Source organism: Gallus gallus, chromosome 21 (assembly GCF_016699485.2).
Source record: "Gallus gallus isolate bGalGal1 chromosome 21, bGalGal1.mat.broiler.GRCg7b, whole genome shotgun sequence".
Classification (NCBI taxonomy): domain Eukaryota; kingdom Metazoa; phylum Chordata; class Aves; order Galliformes; family Phasianidae; genus Gallus; species Gallus gallus.
Window position 1 is genome coordinate 2,518,510 of NC_052552.1, and position 20,369 is coordinate 2,538,878.

Consider the following 20,369-nt stretch of genomic DNA (forward strand, 5'->3'; position numbering starts at 1 on the left):
GCAACCTGGGGCAGATGGCTGCGATGCGCGAGACCTGGTGGAAAAAGGCAAGGGAGGGAGGGGAGGGCGTGCTTGGGCTCAGACTGGGGGGCTTGGGGCGGTGTTCCGCTAGCTGAGCTCTTGTGGAAGAGGTGGGTTTGAGTTTAGAGGAGACACGATGTGTAGTTTGTCTGTTTCGGAGGCTTGAATTACGAGCGAATCTCTCTGAAATCTTGCTAGGAGTTCCTGGTGCTGTGTGCTGGCTGCAGGCGTTTAGCTGGTGGGACCACCTCAGCCCTGTTCGTTTCCTTCCCTCCTGCTGTGTGAGTGCCTGGTTGGGGCAAATAGCCCCAGCGTTTGATGGAGAGCCACCCAAAGGGCTCGTTTGGTGGCACTGGGGCTGACAGCTGCCACTGTAACTCCGTGACAGTCTGCACAGGGTGCCTAAATGTCCATGGGGAAGCTACCGATGGAGGCAAAGCTGCTGTAAGAAAGCGATGGTTGGATGGCTCAGTTCTGCTGCCACAAGCAGGATGAAAATCAAATGGATTTGTAGGGTTCTGGCTTGCTTCACTGTGAAGGGAAGAACTCATGAGAGCTGGTTGTGCCTTAAGACTTGCACAGCTTTCTCCTCAGCCAGAGGAAGGCAGCAGCTTTCTGGATAAGCCAGGAGAGCCCTTTCCAGCTTCAGCCTGGGCAGGCTCCCTGTGTGGTCCTGCAGCAGTCCCTTCACCCCGAGCTGGCGTGTTTGCCTTGTGAAACAAAACCCTGCCTGCCCTTGGACACTGAGTGCTCCTCTATTTTTTCTGTGATCCATAAATCCTTTTTTTAGGCAACTTGCTCAGTAACTGGCAGAAATCCCAATGTGTATCTGGTTTGGTAGATGACCTGGGCGGTGTGCTTTGAATTAGTTCCCTTGACTTGCATTATTTGTCAGTCTCCTCTTCCTTACGCTCGCTTCAACAGCAATTTGATCGTTTGTGTTGGAACTCAAAACACCTAACACCATGTAGCAAAAGAACTCATCTTAGGCTCAAGGCTTTGCAGTTGTGCCTTTATTTACTTTAGATCATTTGGCCTTGGAACCGTTTCTGAAGTAGCTTTCTTTGGAAGTGGATGACTGCGCTTGTAACGAGGCTTTGAGCAATGAGATCCCACCGTGTCCCAGAGACAATCATTGAAAGACAGGGTGGCAAGGTCCTAATAATGCATAATTCATAGTGCTTCCAGCCCATTTCTCCATGCCTTCCTCAGAAATCCATGGAGACCAATAACTGAAGGTTGTTCTGCTATGACTTCAGGCACCACGTGGGCTCAGTGCATATCTCAAAGCAAACGGGGCTTCACACGTGGTTTTACCTACTGTACTAGGTTTGCAATGGACAAGACCTCTTTAACTTGATTTGCCATTGAAATTACTATTTCTGTAAAAGAGGAGATTGCCTATTACAAGCAATCCTAGCACTGTGTTATGCTTGTGAAGCAGAACAAGCAGTCACCTCTACAGCAAAAGTATTTTTTTATTAAAAATCACAGCACACAGACCCCTTTGGCCAATAACAGCATGTATGAAGGACATAAATACCTATACAATATACTTATACAGTTATTGTTATCATCATCAATCGCAGGTTTCTAGCAGTTTATTCCCTATGTAAATGCTGAGCAAATACTGTGCCACTCCCTACTCCCCAACAGCAAGTTTATAGCTGCAAAAACAAAATGTGCAATTTCATTCAACTGTTTAAAATATACTTAGCACAGCACCCCCATTCTGTTTCATAAAGGCACACTTATCACATAGCATCCTTCAGCTTCATGTAGGCCATAGGGAACAGCTCCAGCTCCACGTTTTACTGGACACTACCTAAGTGGACTGTATTAGAAAGTAATAGCAGGCATGTTATGTTGGCATAAAGTAGATCCAGTTCCAGGGCAAAAACATATCTTGCACAGGTACATGTAGCAACAGATTGGAGTCTTGCAGGCAGTGTGTTCTAAATTAAACACAGAGCAGGAGAGGTGTTGACAGTTTGTCAAGCAGGCAGCATTAGCAAGAACATGTTTCAACTCTGATGCTGGAGCTGAACGGTAAGGAATAGAAATGCAAACCCTAATCACCTGCCTGTGCTGCTGTGCTCTTAATCTGCCAAGCTAGTGCTGAATGGAGACCCCCACCCCCAAACATAGCGATAACAGATAAGGAATACAGATTGAAATGTTCAAAATGAGGTATTTCAACTACAGAAAACGTAAAGTTTGTCAGAAGCATGACATGCAGGAGCTGTGTTTGAGCAAGCGTCACATGGACAAGACCAAACAGTTGGGAAAGGAAGCACTGAGCTTGAGGAACAGTACTTATAAGTTTGGTTCTCTAATTGAAACTGTAGGAATTCTTGGAAACATGAGGGTTTTTAGGGGAACTGTTTGCTTAGTATTGAAATGAATGATTTAGCTACTCCTTCTTATACACTAAAGGAGAATGAGGTGTCGTGTACCACTTATAAATAACATCTAGTTTCTAGTTGAGTTTATGCCATTGTCAGCTTTAAATGTTTCAGTATCAAGATTTAGATGCAGCCAGAGAAAATATCTCACAATCAATCAGTTTCTTGTTGCATTTGTTGCCTCTGTAAGAACGCTAAATGCTGGGTTTATTTATTTCTTTGAAGAACCTGATGGTAATAAATAGCTCGATGGTCTTGCAGATTGACTCAGTGGTAGTCTTATATGGATACCAATACGAACTTATAAACTCAACACACCTGCACGAGAGTGCATCAGTGTCATCACTGATATCCAGAAAAGCTGAAGTGCTCATGATTCTGCACACCACCAATAATATTAGAAGTACAAAGTGTTTATAAATAGCAAACTATAAGTAGAAACCAGCAGAAGCACTACTTAAGAACCAAAAAGCCAACGTACCAATAAGCTATTGCCAATAGGAATGCCATAAAAAATAAATCTGTTTCTGGATAATTCTGTTTCCAGGTTTTGCAACAGAACTTCTCATCCTGATATAGCTGACATAGACCAACAGACTGTTTCCCAGAAGCAGAGGAACACATTCCCAGCTGCTGGACCCACTGAAGTCAGCCTCCTCATGATGACTTAAGAGAGACAACGGTTACACCGTGGTTTTTCAAGTACCAGATCATCTCCAGCTACCTAAATAATAAAGAAGGTTGTAAGAAACTGCTCAAGAGAATTTCACAGCTATTTGTGTGCATCGTGTTTTCCATGGGTCAGAGATGAGATGGAGACTCAGCACTCCTCCTTCCTTAACGCTGCCCCGGTCACAGCCGTCAGGGGCAGGTAAGTGCCCAAGTCAGCACTGTAAACAACTCCCACCAACACAGACATGGGTTTAGGTGCTGAGCAGCATGCTCTCATCAGCTCCAGAGACATGCAGCAGATTTCTGGCCCACTCTTCAGATCCCAGGAGCTGAAATCACGGCCTATACACCAACAATCTCAAGCACCGCTTGGTACACAGTTCTCATGGACACTGAAGTACTTCTGTAAACAAATGTAAAATATGACACTTAACCACCTTACTTTTCCTATACATAACACGTTTTCAATACTTATAAATACTCACATTACAAGCATTTAACCACATATATACACACAGTACTGCTTTACCCCAAATAACAAGTAGGCATTTGTAAAATGCTAGAACCGATTTAAATTTCCTGTAATCTTGTTTAGTATTAAATTATTGTTCTGGAATGATACAGCTTGCTGAAAAGCACATCTGCCTGTCAATACGTGGACATGCACTGGAATGGACACATGCTAAAATAACTTATTTCCAGTATTTGTTAAATTTGTTTCAGAGAGAAGTTGGATTCATTCAGATTTTCACACCACAGAATCATCCTTTGCAGAAGACTTTTCTTAATCCCCAATAATTTAATCAAAACAAGAGAAGAATAACAGAATAACATCCTCTACTCCTTTGGTATGAATTGCTAATTTGCTAATTTAAGAAACGAAACTAAAGATACTGGCAACGTTTTGTTTTCTTCCTTTGCAATCTGTGCCTTCCTGCAGGTGAGAGCAGACACTGCCCAGGGAGAGGAGGAAATCATGGGAACTGTATGAAAGTGCAGTGTGCAACAACCAGTAAAACTCAGGCACAGAAGTAAAAACTGCTTATACTGAAAGATCTGTTGCTGACAAAGGTTATTGGAAGTCAATGGCTCTGCACTACTGGAAAAAAAATATTGGTGTACTAGAGCATCTGCCATTCAAAAGTGTTGGAATTACAGGCTTGCCTAAAAGTTTGAGGTTGAAATTGTTTAAGTGGTCTGTTCTACAAGTCAAGAAAGTCCAGTCTGTGTTTACTGCTCTGTATTGTACTTGATGCTGAAAAGCTCTGTCAGAGCTAGAATTCTTTGTAGAGCAGACAGGACAAAGGGAAATAATCCTATTTACTGACATATCACTCAAGAAATTAACTTAGACCTTCAGTAAAATTATTTTTGTTCCACTAGGAGATAGTACTGGGGAGAAAGAAGGAATGGGACTGTCAGGGAATTTGTTTCCTCAGAGCACTGTGCAGCTCCTGAAACAGGAGAAAAGGCTGTCTTCAGACAGGGCTGCCCTCAAAATTTAGGGGAAAAACATCACCCTTCCTCTAAATGATAACCAGAGCAGCCTTTAAATGATAATCTTGACTATATAGAGAGTTCGCTTTCCTATCTGAGCTATCCAATTTAGGGCAATCTCGTTTGACTTCTGAATACCCTCCGCTGACCTGATCCTGCTAATGTATGTTGTACGCAAGCGCTCTAGAATAATATCAATCCAAAGGCTACAATATCTGACTGTGCAGTAGTAGGATTATTTGCTGTTTGGGTGGAATGCTTCTTCAGACGTACTGGGTTTGGACAATAAGCTGAGAACACCACCTATGCCTAACAACTGAAAGCTAGCTTTGTAGCGTAACTATGTGCCCCCAAATAATATACTCTACCTGCCAAATGCTGTATGTAACTCATCCACCTTTCTAAATACAGATTTACTCTGTAGCTGCCAGATAATTTATGTACAAGGTGTCTTTAAAACAACAACAAAAAGAGACAAGTTACACAGAAAGGTCTAATAATTCTATTCTTGTAAATCAGAGCACTCTCCAAAGAACAGACTCTCTCCCTCCCCTAATGTGAATATCAGGTGCAAAATTGTTCTCCTTACTTGAATGCTTGTGACAGACACCTGTTCCCACTGTCAAGAGCAACCAATCTGCGGCCGCATTTGAATTTTCAAGCCTTGCCAAATTGACAATTGTTTCTTGCCAATAAATAAATACCAGATGTTAGTTTCACAATCTTAGAGTGTAAAGGCCTGCCACAATCTTTAGCAAATATATCATAGAATCTGTTAAAAAACTTCTAGCAGCTTTTGATCCAAGTTATCTCCCCCAGAATTCTGTACTATCCATCTTGCAACCTATAATTTGCCTTCAATCCTGTAACGTGAGCCTTTCCAGGTTTTTGTCATATCTTTCTCTTTTATAAACAACTTTACATCATGCCACACCAGTAGCTCTCAGGAGTTTCAGGGTTTCATTGATTGTGACATAATGAATCGTGCAAAATCTTTTGAGTAATTTTTAAGCCCTAGTTATTGGGATTCTCCCCAGATAACAGTAACCCAGCTCAGAGAGTCCAGCAATAATCTGCCTTTTCCTTCCTCAGAATTTCAGGGGATGCCATCCTTCCTTTGGCAACACTGGGAAGGTGGCACTCCCCAGTCATACATGTAGGAAAGCCTGAGCTTAACCTCCTCCTTACAGAGCTTCCCTTCTTTAGCCAAGGTCTGGTGCTTTTCCAGCATGTCCTCGATGCTTTGCTTATGCGTTACTATGTACTTATTGTTGCAACCCCGTGACTTATACTCAGTGTCAAAGCGAGGATCGTGCACTCTTTTGACATCGATAGGAGCCAGCCAGACTCCCAGGGAGACATCCTCGCTCTGCCACATGTTCAGGTAGTCTTTGTTGAGCCGCAGGTAGTGCACCAGATCCGCAGAAAGCACGTAGCCTCCACCTAGGGCATACGGCAGGTAGTAGTCACAGAGCACCCAGGCACTCTCCTTCCACTTGCCGCCAGACTTCACTCGACCACGGCCAGAAAAGAAGCCCCAGTAGAGGCGACGCGGCTCCTTGGCTTTCAGATCCTCCACCAGCACATCCAAGCGTACAAATGTATCATCGTCGGCCTTCAGGGCGAACTGGAAGTCAAGGTGCAGATCCAACCAGACGTACGTGGCCAGCACTTTGGCGGTCAAGTTCTCGTAGGAATCCCTCAGCTCTGGCAGGAGAAGGAGGTCCCTATGGCGGCTCTGCTCCAGCTCCAGGCTCCGCAGCTCCTCGGCCCCCAGCCCACCCGTGCCGATGACGAAGCGGCTCCAGATGTTGTCGTGAGGAGGGCGGCCGGCCGCTGCCAGCCAGGTGCTGCGGATGATGCTGCGGCGCTCGGTGTACTTGGGGCCGCTGGTGATGAGCACCGCCAAGAAGGCCGACTCCTGAGGAGGGGAGGGCGGCGGGATGGCGGGCGGCCCCCTGGCACCCCATGGCAGAGGGGGCTGCTGGTGGGGCAACCCGCGGGGGGCTGGCAGCGGCCGCAGGCCCTCGGAGGTGCACTTGGCCAGGTAGAGCAGGACCACGGCGAAGAGCGACAGGCCGCCCAGGCCCAGGGCCGTCTTGTGGCGGCACAGCAGGCGCAGCAGCTTCATGGAGCCTGCAGGCCTCGAGGCCCGGACTCCCCCCTCACACACACCAAAGATTTAGGCGGGAATGGCAGGGGCGGGGTACGGCCTCTGAGAGGGGACAAGCTTCCTGCGGGAGCCCTCACCGCGCTTTGCCTGACCTTCACGGCACCTTCCAGCCTCTTTTTTTAATCAGAGAAGCACCGGCCCAGGCCCACCCTACCTGCCGGGCCTCCGGCGCGGCCCCGCTGCGCGAAGCCCCTGCCGCTCCGCCCGCCGCCGCCGTGTGGCGCGGCCCCGCCTCCCACCCCGGCCCACACACGGCGGCGCGCGGCGGCAGCCATCTTGCAACAGGGCGGGCGAAGCCCTGTCGTCGCCATTTTGGTTGAGGGCGCGCCGCGCCACGTAGGCGGGCGTAGAGAGACGGGCGGAGCTCATTGGTGCGTTAACTGGGTAAATGACGGTCACGTTTCACAAGGTTTACCAGCAGCGGACGAATAAATACCCCCCGTGCCACAGCGGCAGGGGTTCTGCCTTCCGTCTTTATCAAGACCTCAAAATCTAGCAGCAGAGGGGGCCGAGCCAGGAGGAGAAATGGCAGCCGGGAAACCCTCAGCGCGCGTCTCGCCCGGCTCCAAGATGGCAACCGCCGCCCCTCACGTACGCACGGCGTGTGACGTACTTCCGGCGCAGCGCTGGTTCGTCCCGGTCGCCTCTCTGTGGCTGTAACCTCCTGAGGGGTGGGAGCGGGCCGGGGGATTGCTTGTGTCTTTTTGCTGTGCTGAAGGGAGACGGGCCGGGCATGAGGAGCCGCCGCGTCCCGTACAGGTACCGGGGCTGCGGGGAGAGATGGTTGGAGGGTTGGTGAGGCCGCAGAGGACCGCTCTGTCACGGTTCCGAGGGCATGGTAGTGTTAGGGGAGCGTCCTCCTTCTGAGGAGATCTAACGGTCGCCGCTCAGTGCGTGAGTCCTACCCGGGCTGGGCCCGTCCTCCGGCTCTGCCCTGGGGCTCTGCGTCCCTGAGGGCCGTGTGAGGGCTGTGGGTTTATTCCCTGTCTCTGAGGCCTGCGAACTCGTACGTGGCAGCGATGTTCCCTCAGCAGCAGGCAGGTGGCGGGAGGCGTGTCTGCCCCGTGCTGCCGCTCTGCGTGCCGTGCCGCTTGTCACTGGGTTCCTCTCTTCCCAAAAAAACGCCTTTCTGTCGTTCAGCCTTTTTTGTAGAGGTGATGCTGCGGCCACCGTGCTCCGAGCTGCCTCTGCGTTGTAACTCTCAGACCAGCTCCTCTGGAGTACCTGAGGTTGGTGCTCCTAGCAGAGTGAGGCCGTTAGCAATCCAAAGTCCTCTGATAGAGATTACAGCCGTGCAGGCTGATATCTGACACAGTTCACTTTCTGGTTGCATATGTTTCGTTTAACAGGGTTTTACGTTCATAGAATCTTAGAATGATCTGGGTTGGAAGCAGCCATAAAACCCATCCTTTTCCAACCCCTGCTGTGGGCTGGGTGCCCCCCATCAGGTCAGACTGCCCAGGGCCCCAGTGTGGGGCCAGTGCTCTCCCCAGAGAGCCTAGGATATGTTATAGGCCAGTATATTTGTTCATGTGTTCTTCTGGGCTTGGGGAGAAGCTTTATTAATGGCAGGATGTTCTGCTCTTTTTAACTTGTGTGTGTTTCTTCCTTTTCGTTTTTAGGTTATTTAATCAGCCGCTATTTTGAATAAGAAGGAAAAACAATGATGTCAAGGCAGGCCTTTCTCTGCAGTTTGGGATCTCTGTATTTGTCCCTTCTGTTTGTATTTCTTCTGATGGATGTTTATGCAAGGCCTGCAAATAATTCAGCCCTCAAAGAGAAGCCAGCTGACAGTAGGGATGAGAATGAGATCTTGCCTCCAGATCACTTGAATGGGGTCAAAATGGAGATGGATGGACATCTCAACAAAGAATTTCATCAAGAAGTTTTTCTGGGAAAAGAGATGGAAGAGTTTGAGGAAGACTCAGAACCCAGGAAAAACAGGAAGAAGCTCATGGTCATCTTTTCCAAGTAAGCTTCAGAGTAAAATTGTTCATTTCTCTACACTATTTTAAAAATGTAATGATGAGTGAGGGCGGAGTTGTTCTGTGAGCAGTGTGTGCTCAGTGTGCCTTCCTCAGGTAGTAGCCTGCTTGTATAAAGCATCTGTAGGAGTGAGAATGTCAGTGTTGGGAGTTGCAAGCAGTATTCATTCAGGATTGGTGCTGTGACCTAGTGAAATTTATGGATGAATGTATTGTTTCTTTGTGAATATATCTGCATAGCCACTTTAGATGAGAAAAGTAGTAGTTTTTCCTCGTTTCTTAGTGAATAATGTATTACATCTGTAACGTAGACTGGCAGATTAGTAAGGAAGAGTTTCCAAATGGTAGAATGCCTGTGCAATGACTTCAGAAGGGATTTTGTTCCAGCAATAATACGCTGCATTGCTTTGCTGTAAGTTTAGAGTGATGGTATTTGTCTTCCCAAGGAACTGTTGTGTGCAATGAGCCCTGCTTTCCTGGAAGTGGCTGGCACCTACCTGCAGATGGGAAGTAGGGAATGAATGCGTTGTGTGCAAGCAAAGCAGAGCTTTGGCTTTACCTCTTAAACTGTCTTTGTGTCAGCCCATGAGTTCTTGCACCTTTCCAGTTCTCCTCTCCATCTTACCTGGGGAGAGTGAGCAAGCAGGTGTGCAGTGCTGAGCTGCTGCCAGATTGAATCACAGCGCCACTAGATGGCAGAGTTAGCTTTATTTTCCATGATTACTATAGAGGATTATAACAGATTACCCTGGTAATGTTGCTGTGGTGATGTTTATATATTTGGGATGAAATGGGAAGGCTTAGCAGAACTTTTTTTTCCTGTAACCTTTTATTAGCAGGGGAAAAAGGGGCCAATCAACGCTGCTTTTAAATTTTTTTTTATTCTTTCTAACTTGTGTTCTCCTGAATAAAGGCAACCAAAGCAAGTAGGGCAACCAGGCTGCCGTGTCTATTTGCAGTTCTTTACGATGTGGTGTGGTGTTGAGACCACTAGCTTTATTGTTAGGATATATACAAATGTAAATAGCAAGACTGTGGTGAGAAGCTTTCAGTTTCTTTACTGCTGTGTGTTTATTGGAAATATTCAGGTGGTGGTTAGTAGTATGTCATTCACAATTGCAAGCTCTGTTCATTTCTGTGTGTGCTACAGAACAGGTTGTTTTTGGCAGCAATTGGATTCTGGATTGACTTAATCCGTGTACTTGAAATTGCATTCTGTCAGGTGATTAAAAATACACAGATACATTGTGAGGAATATGGTTTTCTAGGTGTTCTCTTAAAAGCTGCTTGAGGAGAGGAATGCATTTGGGAAAAGCTGGTGAGTCACAGGTGTACAGGTGCTGTGGAAGTGTTTTATTCCAAGGCTTAAAGAAAACCTCCACTTGTTTTTAATTAATGAAAGGTTTGATAGTGGTGTGCCAGTGTGATAGAAGGTACTCAATTCAAAGCGTTAACCCTTGTCTAACATGGTTACTGAAAATAAAGGTAAAACTTGGAAGAAAAGCTTTCCAAATGTTTTTCAGGCTCTTACATGTTACTGAAAGAGCAAGAGTATTTCATAATTCTGTATTTCAGTTTCAGAAGTCACTGTTTACTGGGAGGGCAAGCCTTACTTGTTTGTAGAAGTGACTCGTTACAAGTGAGTGCATGCTTGCACATTGCCCTGTGAAGCTAGGGCATAGTGCAGAAATCTATGGGGCATCTTGTAGTCTTCATTCCCTGTCAAGGGCAGGTGTGTGAGAAGATCTTAAGCTACATGGAGAAGGGGAAGGAAAGCTAAAGTCTCTGCTGAAATGAGCTAGGAATCTATAAATAATTTTCTTACAGTATGCTGCAGCTTGGCATACGTAGGTGGGCCTTTATGAGAGGAAAGGAAGAGGAGGAAGGATGTTGAAAGCAATTGAATCTATTTATGGTCATGTTGATTTCACTAAGTCACAGAGCGAAGTGGTTAACAGCCTCACTGTAGCAGCAGGGTTGGATCTGGGTGATTTTGAACTTGCTTCCAATCTAAGTTGTTCATTGATTCTGTGAAATCAGCAGCATTGGGTTCTGGAATTCAGTTTGGTGAGCCTTGCTTTTAAGGGCAAGTTATCTTGTAAATTGAGTCACGTGTCTTCTGTACTAATTCAAGTTCATAAATTGAAGCTGATAAATTCATGAGAGTTTTGTTTAGTAATGTATGTATGGCTTTTCAGTCAGAATGTCTTTGGTCATGGAGTTGCTTTTATGAGTTTGAAGGATGAGCGCCCTTCTACGATTTGCATTTTGCTGATGTTTTCAGTGCCTTACAGCTCCAGTTTTGTGGTTAGCAGAGTGCTTTGTCTTGGTGGTAGTAGATGAGGTCAGAGGCTTAAATACACCTTCTGTTAGCTACTACCACATACAGACATGTTGTTCCTTCATTTAATGTTAACAAATGTATTCTTTTACACTATACATGCTGAATGGTTCTGCCATTCCACATCCCTCTTTCCCGTGCTCCCTTGCCTACTTCCAAGTTTGTCTCATAGCATGACGGAGTTTGCATTTCTAATTGGAGCGTTCTAAGCTGTCTTGTTTTAGATATCTTCTATTTTGATTAAGGTTCTGTATTGTTCAGTTAAAAAAAAGTTTGTATTTAATGCTTTTGGAAGGTTTTAAGTAAGGTGCATTCCCTAATTTGTACTTGTAAATTTTTTAGGAAAATACATTTGATTACTTTTTTGTATCTCCTATGATTTAAATAGCACTTTCCTTTGACTTCCAGTTTTCAAAATCATTTTCTGGGTCAATTTAGCATTGTTTGGATGCAGCAGAAACCAACTGTAAAGCAGTATGTACTTGGTGATCAAGGCATACCTTTAGCTCTGTAGGTGAGCATGCTGCTGCCTCGCTCCCCCAGTGTTGCATTGTAGTCACTGAGGAACCTGAAAGCATGAATCTGAACATCTGAGTGTCCAGCTATTTACTAATAAAACTTTCAGACCTTTTGACAGGTGGCCACAGGAGTCTGATTTTTTTAATGGCTCCTGCTTGAGAAATGGGACGCCTGTGTTTAACAGCTGTTCTTCCAGGCTTGACATCTTCAATGCAGCCCTTACTACAGGGCTTTGTAGAAACCTTGTTATCTGCCAGGTCAGGAAATAGTGCAAGACAGCCCAAGGTTCCTGCAGTCTTGAGATGGTGCTTTCAATCAGAGATCTTCTGATCATTCTTCTACAGGAAGCACGATCAAGTTATGTTTTTTGGCTCGGATTTGTACTTTGCTAGCAGAACAATGGTGTACTTTCATGAGCTAGAAGAGCGTTAAATGGGATGTTTTTTACCCTTCTTCTTACTTACAATGGGGAAGCAGTAAGTTTGAGAGCTTTGATCTGAAGGAACTACAACATAAAACATCGAGGTGGAAAGCGCTTTGTTTTCCCTTCTCGTTTCTGTTAGCACCTACTCCATATCAAAACCCCCACTGTTCACCTGGTGAGTGCAAGATGACACAAGTGGAACATGACCATTGTACTGATCTAGCTGTTGTTTGGTGAAAAGTTGCTGAGTCTGTGCATAAATAGGTAGAAATGTGTTTACAATATTTAAAAACAGTGATAATGTTTCAGAAGATCAAATGCTAGGGTTATTTGTCTTAAGCCTTTAACATTTAGGTGACATTTAAGTGCATTCACACTTAATGGCTTGAGTTTCAGTGATAACGCTTCAAATAGAGTTAAGACTAGTTCAATTTAAAGAAAAAACAACTTGGCAGCCTTTATCTGTTTGAATCAGAGTGGTTTTGTTTTGCTTTAAATAGAATCTTGCCTTTTAAATGTTACTGATTTCAGTTTTAAACATTGTTACCTTTTTTTTTGTAATTAAATAATCATATGCTTAAAAAAAAACCCCAAGTGGCAGGCTGTTGTCTTTGTTAAACTGTTATTTTTAAGTTCTCTTTAATGAAATAGTGTTAATGGCATTGCCCATTTGGCAGTCTCTCTGTCTTGATAAAGCAGTATTGGTAGTACATAGAGTAGAACAGTGGATTGTCAGGTTGGATGCATCTTTTATTCATCTCACTGACTGAATTGTCAGCGTGTTTCTCAACAGGTATAGCAGTGTTGCTCAATAGCACTGTACAGCTGTGTATTTTGACAGAGCCAAGTGAACTTGCTAGCTCTAAAATTATGGGGACAAATGTATGTGCAGAGCTTTTGCAATGTGCCCATTTAAGAGTTAAAGTGTCTTACCTGTAGTGTGTTACCAGAGATCAAGGGGTCATCAAGGCAACTTGATTTTTTTATTTTCCCCCATTTTTAAGGTCTCCAAAGCCTTCTTTTAAAGGCCTTGCACCAAGGATGTTCACCTTACTTTTTCATTGTTTTTAATGGTTGGAAAAAATATGACATGATCAAGGCAGACATGTAAAGGCAGCTTACCTGTAAGCTTCAGAGACTTTGGAAAAACAAGGAAAAAAAGCATTTGGGAAGATAAATTGAGAGGGAGTTACTGGTTTGGGAGATTTTTAGGGTAGAATCTTGTCACAGTCGTGAAAGTCTGGAAGAGCTGGCAGTTGACAATTCTGAATCATTAGGATATCATCAGTATTTGCAGTTCCTTCTAAAAATGTACTCAAAAGCATAGTATCAAAATGAGTTAAGTTACAGCAGAGTGAAACATGGTAGAATGTCTTTGAACTAGGTAGTTACCTAGTTCTGTAGGTACTGTACCTGCTTGTAGAAGGATAGATGTGAAAAACAAGGGAGCTTTCTCTTGTGTGCTTTTCTGCTGTAAGCTCAGAGTATATACAGTCTTCTGTATTAATCCTATATGTAATCCCTTCAATTTAAAAAACTAGAAGTAAATCTTGTCTGCTCTTCTTTCGTAGAGTGGATATAGATAATGATAAAAAGATAAGCGCTAAAGAGATGCAGCGCTGGATCATGGAGAAGACAGATGAACATTTCCAGGAAGCTGTGGAAGAGAATAAAATGCATTTCCGAGCTGTGGACCCTGATGGTGATGGTAAGATAAGTATTTCCTCTGCCTCTTGTGACATAATAGATTATTTTCACAAGGCTTGTCTGCTGTAAGGAAACAGGAAAGTGAATCAGGTGGTAGTTCTCATGTTACTATTCATAAAGTTTATTGTGATGGTCTTGTTAAGAAATGAGACCCAACGTTCCTGTTTTTGAATGTACGAAGTCGTGTCTGAGGTGTGGTTCTCTCTCACAGGTCACGTTTCCTGGGATGAATATAAAATTAAATTTTTGGCAAGTAAAGGACTTAATGAAAAAGAGATTGCAGAGAAGATCAAAAACAACGAAGAGCTGAAAATAGATGAAGAAAGTAAGTGGAGACTGTTGGAGTGTGGCTTGTTGTTTTAATTCTGTTCTTTTACTTTCCTAGAGCCTGAGTGTCAGAACTATTCTTAATGCAAGACTAATATTGTGGTAGTTCTGCAGCCTCTTGCTAAAGTAGAACGTGTAAGGCATAAGGCAGAAATACTGGAATTGTTTCTAAATCACATCTGCCCTCCCAGTGCTCCTGGTTCAAATATTTAACACTGAAAACGTTGGTTCCTTATTTGTTACTTCCTATTTGAAAGGTTCCAGGTATCTGTGTCTAATGGTCTGCTCAAGTTTGTTAACCTGTGTTATCTGTGGACCATTGCATTGTTACCTGGAGTATCAGCTTCCCTGTTACCTCAGATGACAAGTAGCTGGAAGTACCTGATTTCTGCTCTAAAACTGAGGAGGAATGTGTATGCACAAATAGTATGTATCTATGCATGTCAGATGGTGTTCTGCTCAAACAGGCACTCAGGAACTGCAAAGGATTCTAGAAGTTAATAGCAGAAGGTTACCTAACAATTGTTTCATGTTTCATTTAAGTTATCTGAGAGATTTTTTTCAGATCAGTGAGATTTATCATTTCTTCCCTACTACTTTTGAAACTTTCATTTGAATCTGACTTGTTACAAACGTGGCAATGCTTGAGATTAACCTGCCCACATCTAAAAGTATTCAAATTTATTGTTAAGTAAAACATCGAGCCTTAGCCTTTCCTTGCAGGAATTAGTCATTTAAAAATGGGTTTTATTTTCCACGTATCAAAAAGCAACTAAAATGCAAATGGGCCTCTGAGTTCTGTGGCAGGGAAAACACCTGTGCAGCATGTTCTATGGCAGTGTGGTTAATAGCTACAGTTTACAAGAATGCTCATCAGATAAAAGATTTACTGTATATAGGAAGTACGTGTATAATTTTTCTACCTGGGTAACGAGCCTTGTTTGGGAAAACCAAATTAACTGTATTGCTTGCTGAGGATGATAGTCAAAATGTATTTTTGTTCTCTAGTGCTGTGTAAAAGTACTTCTGATGTCTGTACAATAGAAAATAACTGAACATGGGAATCAAGACACGGTCTGGGTTTTAGGCGGAAGCTGATGATGATCTCTAGCATGTTACAGTTCAGAAGTCAGGTCAAATCTGGGGAAACAACTTGATTTAACTTACTCAGATAACTGTGGTTTCAACTGATCAGTGACAGTTGAATTTCATTAAGGACTTGAAAAGCAGGCAAAGAAGGAGGCTGCCTTATGACTTCTAATGTTTCATAATCTGATTATCCAGTGCTAACGGGTGTTTTTGAAATAACTAAATCTTTCCATTTACAAACTGACTTTGAGATTCATATTAGGACTCCAAAGAATTTCTTTACTGTTCACAAAAAAAAACGTGCTGGAGGCTTAACTTGAAATTGCAACTATCATTTCAGAAAAAGCATAGATGCTACCGTGCCTGCTTCTCTTTCTATTGTAACTCATACAACCAAAAGCATGCTGGAGATATCGAAGACAGCTTGTTAAATTAAATATACATATATATGTATATATATTATGCAGTGAGTGTGGTCCTTCAGAGCTTCTTTACGACTTGTGAAATGCTAGTGCTTCATTTTTCATGTTTGTTAGTACATCTTACAGATATGGTATGCCACAGACTGTATTTTTTTTTCCAACGTGTCATTTAGAAAATGCCTACACCAGAGAAAGAATACTCTGCACAGGTATTGTTTTCCTGTTTGGTTATGTTCAGGACCACTGCTGTGTCTAATGTTCGTGCTGTGTGCTGCACGGTGGCTTTTCATCAAGTCACTGGTGTGGTTTTAGTGGAAACTCATGTTTAAATTATGAACCTCATTTGAATTTAGGAAAATTTCACTTAAAGTGCTTATTGGCGTGATGTAAGATCAAATAGGTAGAGTTGTAAAATGATTACTGGTGCTGATGTGTGTATTTGTATGTGGGTGCTTAGACTTGCATTTGTTCTTTGTAGCAGGAATATTTATCTGCATTTTACGAAGAACTAAAACCCGTGTTTTTTGTTACAGGATAGACAAGGCAGCCAAAAGGAGTAATGAGTGCATATATCCTGAATTAACTGGAAACCAAATGTATTTCTTGGTGCTTTGGATAGCATCTGTATTTCTTTAGTAGAGTTACCCTCTTACATCTCTCATGGTTCCAACAATTCAAATACTTAGGCCGAAGTCCAGGGCGCTGTTTCAGTTTTCCTTGGAAGTTGAGATATGAAGTAACTGGTTCATAGGTCATCCTTGTTTAAATAATAATTAATAGATGATGATATATTTTAAAAACCGTGAATAGGTTAAACATGTGGTTTTAATCTTAAATTTCTAGCACAGGAAGTTTTGGATAACCTGAAGGATCGGTGGTACCAAGCTGACAACCCACCTCCTGATATGTTATTGAACGAAGAAGAGTTCTTATCCTTTCTTCATCCAGAGCACAGCAGGGGAATGCTGAAGTTTATGGTCAAAGAAATCATCCGAGATTTGGGTATACCATTTTAATAGATGTTTTTTTGTAAGGCGTTGTTAGATCACTGTAGTGCCGTGGCTCACTGTGGAGTTTTGGCATGTCTTGTTTTCTCTGTTCTATACGTACACCATTAGCACAAATGCTGGCATCTCTGTAGAGTTGTCTGTATATTATTCAAGACTAGATTTAACCTCTGCTTGTTAAAGAGCAGCACAGCATTATATATTGCAAAGGTATTCTGAGTACTTCTTACAGAGCAGCTCAGCTGACACCACTTCACACTCAAATGCTGCTGCTTTGTACGGTCTCTGTAGCAATAGCAGAAAGCATCTGATGAATATTAAAATACTGTAAAATATTGATGTGAATGGTCAGTGAGGAGGCAATACTTGCTTCGTATTTCTGCAGCATAGCAACCGTGTAAGAATTGCGATATACGCTGCTGAAAGTGGAAATACATGGTTAAGGTTTTCACTGATATTTCCACTAATATTTTTCCTGGGGAGTCAATAGTTAGTCATACTTGGGAAAATAATAATGAAAAGAATAAGTGAACTCCTACTTAGCGAGAAGTTGATTTAATAAAGGGGGAGTTTCACTTGAATTCTGATAGGAGGCTGGATACAGCTGTCAGATACTTTATGCTCAACAGATTAAGTAAAAATAAATAAATAAAAATGAGCAGCAACTATAAAATCAATCCCCAGCCTGCCAGCTGGTGTATCTTTCAGACACGGTTGAGTACTTTGTTTTTTGCATACTGATAGGTTCCAAAGCACTGTGTGGGTGCCATAATAGAGCTTTCTGCTAACCAAAGGCATAAAGAGTAGCCAGTTCTTCTGTGGCATGGTCAGGATTGTGGACTGTGGAAACAAGGTCAGCTGTACTAGTGACATCTCTAATGTGAAGGAATATCTTATTTCTAATGGACATTAAGCAAGTAAGTTTCAGTTACTGTGTATTTCTGTTGTAGATCAAGATGGAGATAAGAAGCTTACCCTTTCAGAGTTCATTTCATTACCTGTCGGTACTGTAGAGAACCAGCAAGCTCAAGACATTGATGATGATTGGGTAAAAGACAGAAGGAAGGAATTTGAGGACGTCATTGATGCTAACCATGATGGTATTGTCACGATGGAAGAGCTGGAGGTAGGTCTCCATCAAACAGTTTTAGCATTCTTAAAATCAATGAGTGTTTTTTAAACACAGGATTGAGACCGTTTTAGAGATCATGAAGTCATGAAGTATCATGAATATTTGAATTAGCAGTCTACCAAATCTTGGTCTGTAGTACTGTTCAGTGGTGCTTGGAGGAAGGATGTTGTAATGCTTTTTCTTGGAGGAGGAGGACTTTTCCTAGCATCGCTGTTATTCATAGGTATGCTTTTAGGGCTTGTTTTCTTTGTAATGTAGATGCTTGCATGGATATGTAGTACGTGAAAACAAGCCACGGATTTCATTTAATGGGACAATGAGTCATACTTACAAAACAAGCAACTGGCAATGTGTTCATTTAAAAAAAAAAAAAAACTTGTATCAAAAGTGAAATGAAGCAGCCCTGGGGCCTCATAGACTAGAGAACAACAGGGATCTCGTGTCTTTCAGAGTGTTTTTCTTGCTTCAAAATTACATTTTTAAGTGTGGATTCTAGTTCATGGCCTCTTCAGGCTTGTATGTGGATGTAGGGATTTTTTCCAAATAATTGTGTCCACTGAAGAATCTACCAGAAGACACACACCTGTTTGTAGTGATTGCTGATCATTTTCTTGTTCTAGGAATATATGGATCCTATGAATGAATACAATGCCCTAAATGAAGCGAAGCAAATGATAGCGGTCGCAGATGAAAATCAAAACCATCACTTAGAGCTGGAGGAGATCCTGAAATACAGCGAATACTTCACAGGCAGCAAACTTATGGACTATGCACGTAACGTCCATGAGGAGTTCTGACCTTGCTCGCTTTTCCAGAGCTCTGAAGCACTTTCCTGCTTTTGAAAAAAAACAAAAAAAATCAACACTCACAAAGTTTCCTTGCTGCTATCTGTGTTATATGCGTACTGTGTTGTACTAGACTAAAAAACCTTCCGTCCATATAGAAGATCTACAGCTTTGTTGCCTTTGGTATGTAAAATTAGGAACCAAGCCCAAAAATAACGAGGCAGGTACTGGACTGCGTGAGTTCACCCTGTTTTATACAGATAATCCAGCTGAAGTTCCAGCTGCTTTTGGCTAATTGCATTTGGTGGAGGCATCTTAAATATTTAACTTGTTGCCCTCATAGCTGCTGATCCATGGGAAATCACCAATAAACACTGAAAGATATTGGCTTTTGTAAAGGGGACTGTGGTTCAGATAAGTGTTCTAACCTCATGAGGATATCCATTCATAGACTGATTGGGAATACTTCTGTTTTGCTCAGCAAATCATCCATTTGTATTTTGTTTACGGTCATATCCATTTCAAAGTTTTGTGTTTTTTTTTTTTAATTAAGAAAATCAGTAAATAGTATCAAGATGATACTGCCTGGGCTGTTCTTGCTATGTGTGTTTTTTTCCAGTCATGCTCAGTTCTTTTCTTACTGTTCACTGATCTGTGTAGTCAATACACATCTAATGATATCTGTACTCAGTATCAATGGGTTACTTGGTTATTGTCATTGTTTATGTCTTGAGATACAGTTCTTACTGGATTTTACTTTGCTTAAGAGTTGAACGCTGTTGTTGATTCGTGATAGGAGTTCCAGCAAATGCTGTTCTCATAGTCTGTTTCCAGTAACTGTTGCAGGTATTTGTGAGTCAGGAGAAAAGATGATAGCCATATTCCTGAGATTCCTCGTTCATCTGTGATAATCCAGTACATTTTTCAAGGCATCTCAACCTAGCTATGCACTGTTGAGAATTTAATCCAGGTTCTCCTGCCGGAAGAGAGCTTTAAGAGCTGTGAAAAGAGCTTGCTTTAAACGTTAGAGAATCTCTTCTGCATCTACTTAAAAAGAAAAGTGGTGCCAGGTTTTTATTTTTCTGTGCATTTCAGAGGCTGCACAGAGCACGGGGCTTCGCCTAGATGTATGATTCCTACTGAACTAAAAGTGGTTGTTGAGACTGGTGTAGGTACTTATGTTTGTACAAATTAGTGATGCTGATGAGCTCACGAACGTTAAGGTTGGGAGAAATACGTTCTTTGCTTTTGAATTGCTTTTGACAGAGCAAAGTGCAGTCAGCACTTGGGAAGGTTTTTAATCGGTCTGGTTTTGGGTAATCCCTGACAGTCTCGTGCAACGCAGAGGTCATACCCACTACTGTCTAAATAAAGTATTTTTACGCTGGTTTCATCTTTACTGTAAAAGCCCTCTTTCTGAAGGGTTGCCTGAAAAATCCGATTAAGATGTTATATTTGATTAAATTTATTCTCTTAATATAATGTAAATATAAGCATTACTGTCTTTCTGTTTCAGTATTCCCTACTTTTTGTTGGTTTGTTTTTGTTAAATGGCTTGTTTCAGAGTCTTTATATACATATATCATTTTGTATTGAGTTTTTTTTTCTCTGTGGTTTGGAAATGTTCTGGTTTTAGGTTTCTCAATGAATGGGAAGAATTGAAACCCATCAGAGGAGAATTTCATTTGTATTAAAGCATCATTAACAAGAATGTGAGTGCTTTGTTGCTGATGTAACATTTTAGGAGTTTTCAGTTTAAATGTAGGTAGCAGACTCTTAACCATACCTTGCTTCTGAATATCATGAGTTTGCATTTTCAGTTTCTTACTGGAAAAAAATGTCTCAATATTGCTGGGGGAATAA

The 20,369-nt window shown here is 42.4% G+C and overlaps 2 protein-coding genes across 2 annotated transcripts; one reads left to right on the top strand and one right to left on the bottom strand.

Moving 5' to 3' along the window:
* Positions 1–1,481: 1,481 nt before the first annotated feature.
* Positions 1,482–6,992, bottom strand: B3GALT6 (beta-1,3-galactosyltransferase 6). The gene has a single exon (XM_015297129.4). The coding sequence runs from the start codon at positions 6,724–6,726 to the stop codon at positions 5,692–5,694; it is 1,035 nt and encodes a 344-aa protein (XP_015152615.1). The 5' UTR covers positions 6,727–6,992; the 3' UTR covers positions 1,482–5,691.
* Positions 6,993–7,426: 434 nt separating this feature from the next.
* Positions 7,427–20,217, top strand: SDF4 (stromal cell derived factor 4). Its single transcript, NM_001397370.1, has 7 exons — positions 7,427–7,527; positions 8,391–8,739; positions 13,609–13,745; positions 13,956–14,069; positions 16,426–16,584; positions 17,540–17,715; positions 18,342–20,217. The coding sequence occupies exons 2-7, from the start codon at positions 8,432–8,434 to the stop codon at positions 18,516–18,518; spliced, it is 1,071 nt and encodes a 356-aa protein (NP_001384299.1). The 5' UTR covers positions 7,427–7,527; positions 8,391–8,431; the 3' UTR covers positions 18,519–20,217.
* Positions 20,218–20,369: the final 152 nt, after the last annotated feature.